At 37.5% G+C, this 8,741-nt stretch overlaps 1 protein-coding gene across 1 annotated transcript; it reads left to right on the top strand.

Annotated features, from left to right (window-relative positions):
* Window positions 1-5,720: 5,720 nt before the first annotated feature.
* LOC143591332 (uncharacterized) lies at window positions 5,721-6,446 on the top strand. The gene has a single exon (XM_077071570.1). The coding sequence runs from the start codon at window positions 5,727-5,729 to the stop codon at window positions 6,321-6,323; it is 597 nt and encodes a 198-aa protein (XP_076927685.1). The 5' UTR covers window positions 5,721-5,726; the 3' UTR covers window positions 6,324-6,446.
* Window positions 6,447-8,741: the final 2,295 nt, after the last annotated feature.

Below are 8,741 nucleotides of genomic sequence, written 5' to 3'. Positions count from 1 at the left end.
CACCAAAATGGGAGTGGCAACCGATGTGGTTAGCGCAGACACAGCAACCACAGGCTGTGAATCTGTCGGCGAGGAGAAGCCAACAGAAACCTGGACGGAGGTGGTTGGGGAAGACGCCACGCTGGCACTCACACCGAGTGCTTCAAGCAATGAAACCGACGACGACACCGGAACCCCAAAGGGAACGGCAGAGGCCTCGACGACATCGTCATCATCATCCACGGTGTCTCTTGCGGCGGCGTCTATCGGAAACGCAACCGTCTCCCCACCACTGCGTTGTGCGCCCCTACCACTGCACTTAGGAAGGCGCACAACGTTAGATCGTCTACCTGAAAAGGAGAATGAAACGTTAGTAAAATAAACAAAGCAAACGGTGGAAACAGTTGAAGAACTTACCACTCTGAAGGGTAACAGAGCTAGGAGGTGGCAGCGGCCGCGAGGCAGGTGATCGCCCCAGAGGAAGAGGAAACACAAAGTTTCGAGCGGTCTGAGTAAGGATCGGCTCTTCACGGGGACCTAACTCCCTTCGCCCCTGCATCTTAACGCCCTTAGCTGCAGGTTGTAGGAGGAGCATGCGGTCATCCACCTCTGAAGAAAAACAAGTTATGATATCAAATATATATATATATATATATAATAACAATAAAAATAAATACTAACCTTGATCGCCATTAAGATGACCGGTACGAAAGCCGCATCATCCCAGATACGACTCATGCCGAATAACACCAACGCGTGCTCCGAATAATGACGGAGCGAAGACAGGCTAGCCTGCAAAGTGGTGAACCAGTCTGAACCGGAATAAGGAACCACTTTCGGCTCAGGAAGCTCTTTCACATCCGTGAAAAACATGGGATGTGGCACCACACGAGCGGAGACGTAGAAGAACACACTCTTCCACTCATGCAAACTGGGTAGTGCATCCAGAGCAATGGCCTTTGCACCAGGGCGGGTGTGCAAGTTATACCATCCCTGGGCAAAACGCCACTGATAAAAAGCCGATAACCTATCAGCCGTCGGAGTAATACCGAGACAATGACAGGTATATTCAAAATGGCGAAGACGAGCCATTCCGAACGGATGAATCTGGCTACAAAAACACCTAGAACATCCACCAGAAATCGGGTAAGGGGCAAACGAAAATTGCACAAAAAGAAATACTCCCGATACACGGCAATCTTGCCGGTAGGAGCCTCTCGAGCAGTCTGCCAGGGGCAGGCAACTCGGGCTCATATTGAGGGCCAAGATTGTACACCCTGACAATATTGTTGAAGTCCTTGGTTGACATACGACAACCGACGAACTCCATAGAATTATTCTTCTTAGTCTTGGAGGTTTGGGAAGACTCAACCATGAAAATAAAGAAGACAATAAGAAGAAATGAGAGAAGAAGAAAACGATGAGAAATGGTGCTTAAGGCGGTGTAACCTCCCCCTATTTATACTAATCGCAATTAATAAGGGACAGGGGTACAAAAGGGATATTTAACACGTGGCCCAATCGGAAAGCACCACGATAATAACGTGACAGAGGGTATGCACTACAGCTGGGCGCGTCACCAGGATTCTCGCCCACTCGCCTGACACAGGCAGAAAGTCTGCAGGGCAGAGCAACCTTCGTCAAACTGTCACGTCCAGCAGTCGTTTTACTGAATTGCATTTAATTCACTTACCAACGCCAAACTACACGTCATCCACATAAAGGGAAACAAAAACGGTAAGTGTTGGCAGAAAAGGTTACGCCAAAAATAAGCGCCAACATGGGATGATTAAATATAAATCACTCGCCAAAATAGGCGCAATCGTGGAATGATTTAAGATAAATCACCCGCCAAAATAGGCGCAATCATGGGATGATTAAATAAAAATCACCCGCCAAAATAGGCGCAATCATGGGATGATTATAAATCACCCGTCGAAATAGGCGCAATCATGGAATGATTTAAGAAATCACTCGCCAAAATAGGCGACATCATGGAATGATTTAAAGATAAATCACCCACCAAAATAGGCGCAATCATGGAATGATTTAAGAAATCACTCGCTAAAATAGGCGACATCATGGAATGATTTAAAGATAAATCACCCGCCAAAATAGGCGTCATCAATGAATGATTTAAGATAAATCACCCGCCAAATCAGGCGACAAAATGGGATGATTTAAGATAAATCACTCGTAGAAATAGGCGACATCACAGAATGATTTAAGTATAAATCACCCGCCAATGTAGACTACGAAACGGGACGACTCAACATGAATCAACCGTCAACCAACGGTTACGACTAATGAAGTCACCCGTCCAATATGTGGAAATACCCACGAAAATAAACCAAACCAACAAAGAAAGAAGGTGAAAGCCAAAAGCCCATGATAAGTCCATAGCCTCCACTTCTTGAAGTAAGGGCGACTATGGACTAGGGGGACTTGTAGAGGTAGGGTATGAAACCCACCATTTGGCTAAGTATGACACTAATTGCATACGTCGGGCGGAACACTAGGCGCCAGGAAGCCACTAACGCAAGGCGTAGTGCATAGCGCGAAGAATGGAGTCCAATATAGCTTTTTCTGACACCTCGGGAATGGTAATGCAAAGGTCCCACCAGCATGGGACAAAAAGATGGGAACCCACATAGGGATAAACACCAAACCAATGGGGATTGGACAACACATAAAGGATAGTACAAACAATACAATCAAATCCTTGTCAAAAGGCCATGATGCCCACCAACTTCCACCAACCACCACGACCGCACGAGTGAGGAATATTATTGGTGGAGAACCTGACAACGTGGTTGGTCACACTCTCCTCCGGCTATAAATACCAGTAAACCTCCAAATGGTAAAGGATATACTCACTCTCACTATCACTATCAAGTTATACCCTCTCGTATTATCAAATACTGATTCTCACGCCGGAGGGTGGTTACGAGAGAATCCCCCCCCCCCATTCCTAGTAACGAGCTCACGGTGTTCTATTTTGCAGGATATACTTGTCTGCGCCAAGAAGGTTTTATAACCCATCGTGTAGAATACTTAACCATTACCCTCGGACTAACGTGTTAGACCTTGAGGGGTGGATTTGTGTTTCTTCAGTATGCATGTTGTTTATAGTTTCTTAAGAAGTATATTAAAGATTAGATAATATTTATTATTATTATTATTATTATTATTATTATTATTATTATTATTACTATTATAATAAATATTTTGATAAAAATAACTAAAGAATATAAAGCTATACCTAAATTAAAAAAAGCTATACCTAAACGCATAAAAAAAATATTAAAGTCATACACAAATTAAACAATTAAAAAAAACAATAAAGCGCAAACTGAAACTTTTTTAATTCCATCAAAAAGCATGTCTCAAGCTTAGCTCTAAGCATGCTCGACTTATATACTTCAACTCTAACCTAAATCGGATTAATAAAGAATTAAACAACTTTCACAAAACAAATATATGGTCATAGTTGCATCTCTAGGAGTGAATGAGTGATATATATATATATATATATATATATATCACTCATTCACTCCTAGAGATGCAACTATGACGTCTCTTCTATTTAATGAAAAGGGTATAAAGTAGTCATTTTTTTATGTGCTACATCTTTATAATCATGTTTTGAACACTTCTATAGATATAGTAATGCATACGCGACTTGGTGTATCAACATGACAACATCCAATAATATTACACAATAACATACAATGATCAAATGATACACGCGTACCTCTGATTCTATCATTTGATTTTAGATTCACATGCATCTCAAATATACTTTTTTATATCTCCATTATCTATTTTTAGTTTTGTGTAACTTCATAAAGTGTATAATGTGTTAATGTATATATTCGTTTATCCATATTAAATGTTGTATTAAAATAAATTCAATCGTAATTATATACTTATGAGTTTGAATTACATACAAATGACTTTTATCATGTGAAATATATATAACTAGAGTAATTATTAGTACATTAACTTTTATATGGAGTAACTATTATTACAATCTTTTATTTTTTATAACTTAATTACTGTAATTATTATAAATATTTGTGTGTTTAGTGGTTAACTTTAAGTAATCATTATACCTATTAACGTGCATGCTAAAAGGTAAAAGAAAATACAAGAATCCCATGAATATATATATATATAGGTATATATAGGGGTGGATTTACGGTGTTAACGGGTGGTTCCTCAAAACCACCCGAGGTTTGAAATAATAGTGTAGTTGTATATAGAACATAATAAAGGAACCACCTTATAAATTAGAAAGAAACCACTTTATAAACTTTTGAAGCACTTGTCTAGATGGTAACATGTTGGTTTTGTAACCCAGAGGTCGCAGGTTCGATTCCGGTTTTGAAACTTTTTTTTTCTTTTTTTTTTAATAACTTACCCAAACATCAGTTAGGGTTTCAAACATAGCCAGTCCACAATTAGAGCCCCTCTCCAGCCTCCACAGTCCGCCCCAGTCCCTAGTCCCTGAACCTCTTCAACCCCTGACCGCCGGCAGCCTCACACCGTCAGGTCAGCCACTCGTCCCCGTCACTCCTACCATCGCGGAACGCCGTCAACCTCGTCTCTGTCTGCCACTCAGCCGTCCCCGTCCTCCTGCCATTGCCTACTCTTACTCGAAACCTCTTATCCTCCCACTTTGAAGGTAAGTTTACATTCATGATTCATTGTTAAATGTTAACTGTTCTTAATTGTTAAGTGTTAACTAGTTAATTGTTAAGTTATTTGCTAAATTTAGTTTTAGTTTGTTAGATTGTTGGTTTTAATTTGTTAGTTTGTTAGTTTTTGTTAGTTTCTTTTATTATTTTATCGTATTTTTGTTATGTAATGAACTTTTTCCCGAACCATCGAACCGACCCGAACCTCAAACCGACCCGGAAATTTTTTACCCGACTTTATGAAATTGAAACATCTAAAGTAGTGCACCACCCGAAAAAAATTCTTGGATCCGCCACTGTGTGTGTGTGTATATATATATATATATATATATATATATATATATGGGATGGATCTTGCGAGAAGTGATATTACAGCGAGAAATGCGAGAAGTGAATGTGTAACTCCATTAATCCCTAATTTTTTACTCCCTTGCTTATGATGTTACCTACATGAATGTAGGTTGGTTGTATTTATGTCTTAATACACGTTTAAACCTACCTATACACATACAAATGTCCGAGCCACATTGAAACCTACGTACCTACACACATACAAACATAAATACACATATACAAACATACGTACATACACATGTACAAACGCACCTACACAACACAACTACACATAAGAAATGAAGTGAAGAAATGGAGTGAAATTATGGATTAATTGAGTTACACCTTCATTTCTCGCACTTTTCGTTGTAAAAAACTTCCGAAATGATCCAATAACTATATATATACACGCGTATTATTCTGATATGATCATGTATATATAAATAATAATTAATACCATATATATATATATATATATATATATATATATATATATATATATATATATAACACAATTGGTGATAGTTGCGTTACATTCTTTATGGGAATGGTCGGGATGCAAAGAAAGAAAGCTTAAAGAAGCATCCCACCGACGACTATCACCTTTCACTTTCCCTCCTTTTTCATCATTACCCTCCTTCCATCCCAAATTTCATCAATTCTCATATCTCATATCAATTCATCATCCCAAACATCATCAACCATATATTCATCATGGGCAATTGTCTCTTCGGAGGCCCCTCCGAAAACGATCGCATAATCAAAGTCATCAACTCTGCCGGGGGCATCATGGAGTTCTATGCCCCCGTCTCAGCAGAAACCATCACTGATGAGTTCCCTGGACACGCCCTGTTCCGGGGAACTGATCTGTTTTGGAAACCCATTCCCCACCACGAGGTTCTCCTGGTGGGGAACTCTTATTACCTCCTCCCCCTAGACAAAACCCGTGGAACAAAACTTGGCCATATCAGATCCAACAGTCTTCCAGCAAACACTGCGGCTCCTTACAGGATGTCGTTTGACAGCCGTCGCATGTTTAAAAGATCCTACGTGGACGCGAATTCTTCGAGAGTCAGGAATAGTGGAAGTGGTTTTTGGAAAGTGAAGTTGGTTATTAGTCCGGAACAGCTTTTGGAGATTTTGTCACAAGAAGGGAGGACTCAGGAGTTGATTGAGAACGTTAGGATCGTCGCGAAGTGTGGGAACGAGAGCGGGGTGTCGTGTAATTCGTCGTCGGCTGCGTTGTCGGATCAATGGAGTCTTTGCAGTAGCAGAAATGGTTCAAAGAAAGATGTTGTGTTAGAGATGTAAGTATAGTGAACAACATATTAATTAATATCAATTAACGTACGTACACAATTTCTTTTCCTTTTGTTGTAGCAACTACGTTTGATTTTCTTCAAAGTTGTATGACCCGGCTTATGATTATATACTAAATTACCAGATAACACCAATGATTTACTTTTATTGTGTTTGATATATAGCTAGTTAATATTTCTTCTTATTTTTTTTATATTTGTTTTTATTTTACAATTCCTGTTAATGTCTTGATAATCAATAAAAAAAATTGTAACTCTATCTTACATGTGCCATTTAAAAGTTACAAAAAGAAAGTAAACTATAATATTTAATAAATCGTGATTTTTAACTTCAACATGTAGGGTATGAAGCTTTTAGAGCTTATATCTTCAAGTTTTAACTCGATAAAAAGTCCTGTTTGGTTGAATGAGCTTATTTTAAGTTAGGAGAAAAACTTGAAGCTCCTATTAGTAACGTTTAAAAAAGTTACAAGTTTTTAGTATTTAAAATTATTTAAATAACGTTACAGGATATATACCGTTAGTATTATTTATTTTAGTTATGTCTATTTTGTTCAATTTATACATTTTATTAAAAGTTTCAGCTACTCTATCAAACACCTAAATATATCTAAAACACCTACAACTACCAGCTATAGCTACCAACTTTTAGCCACTAGCTTTCAACCACTAGCTACTTTTGCCAAACATATGTTAAATGTTACGTATACAAGTAAAATAGCAAAAGCCCTAATTGCCATTTTTTAATTAATTATGCATGTATAATAATAATGTTTTAACTTTATCTTTAACCGTGTGAAAGAGGCGGAAATGCAATTTGACATGCTGTGTCGGTCACCTGTTCCCATAAGCCACCGCCGACCACACTTCAACCAACTCCTTTCTGCCACAACAATACAAAGATCGTGTGCCAAAACATGAATAAATTAAGGAATTTTTGTGAATAAAACAATATGACTACAATAAAATACTTATGGATAATATTTTTTATACATTAATGTACTAGGTTATTGCCTTAATGATCTCCGACTATCTTACTAAGAGCACCTTCAACACGAAATGTGTGAAGGTGTTTGGATGAGCCGGCATGGAAGACCAAGCCGAGTCATGGACATGAAATCCGGCCTTGGTGTCCAGCTCTGCAAACGAATGGCGGACGAAAAGTGGGCCCATTTAAACGAATATTTCAACTTTTAATTTAAAACATAAAAAATCAACTCTTTTTTTCCCCCAAAAACTGACTGATAAGAGCATTCTCAACCCATTCTTTAAAGTTGTCAAACCCATATAATTTAGGGTAAATTTTAAGAAAACCATCAAAATCACCTCTCCAATCCATTCCCTGTTATATAGATGAGTTATATGGCAAATAAAGTAAAAACCTAAATATAGGGACTCACTTTCAATCCATACTATATAATATAACACATATCTCCCAATCACCATTTATTATATAACAAGATAAAAGAGAAAAAAATAATAAAGAATTAATTTATGGATATGAATAGGGAATAGAATGTGGAAATATTTTGAAAAATGATGGATAATATATGAAATTATGTTTTTTAGCTAAATTATAGGAAAAAATATATGAAATAGACTGGGAATGCTCTTAATGGAATTTAAAAATATAAAAATGAAAATCTTTAAACTTAAAAATCTACACCCACTTTCATTTAAACAATTTAACTCAACCTACACACTTTCATTCAAGTCATTTCATCTCATCTCAATACCCCTTTTCCCTAAAAAAAAATAAAAAAATACTTTGATTAAAAAATGGATGCTGGCAATCCTTTTCAACAATTGTTCAAAGATGTCATCCTAACTGAAGTCCAAACAAACTATCCCAAATAAACCGAGCTAATTAGAATGCATCGATGTGCAGTGATGGACCTAAGAATTTTATCTAATGGGGTCTCATTTTTACAGTGTTTAGATCTTTTGGGTTGGTTGTTGCTTGGATCAGGTCAAGGCGATAAACATAATAAAAAAGTATCATACTAAAAAGAAATATGATCATTAATCATTGGAAACACACAAAATACGATGACATTCAAAACGAGGAAAAAAACCTTAAATTTTTAAAGTGATTCCCAATGACTTTTCATATTTTAAAATTGAACGATTACATATTCGACCGATACAAAAATACAAGTACCATATTAAATAAATCAGTTAGCCCTAAAATTACCTTTTGTAGCTTGTAAAAGACTAAAATAGAGACGAAGGATCTAAGGATAAGAGCTGAGAGGGCGGCGATCCGGCTACGGTGGAGGATGTCGGTGACTGACGAATCAATAGTTGAAGGTTGTGATGCTGATGCGTGTATGTATGTTTGGGCTTAGGTTGTGCAACATTGTCTGTTCATGGGTATTAGGCCATGAGGTTATTCTATAAGATATTCCAT

Source organism: Bidens hawaiensis, unplaced genomic scaffold, assembly GCF_021521415.1.
Source record: "Bidens hawaiensis isolate Kalapana, Puna unplaced genomic scaffold, B.hawaiensis_p1.1 tig00039577_1, whole genome shotgun sequence".
NCBI lineage: Eukaryota > Viridiplantae > Streptophyta > Magnoliopsida > Asterales > Asteraceae > Bidens > Bidens hawaiensis.
Note: the sequence above shows the minus strand (reverse complement) of the source record. Positions and strands in the feature narration are given on the sequence as shown.

Excerpts from the sequence above, each read along its gene's own strand:
- LOC143591332 (XM_077071570.1), top strand. The coding sequence starts at position 5,727 with ATGGGCAATTGTCTCTTCGGAGGCCCCTCCGAAAACGATCGCATAATC.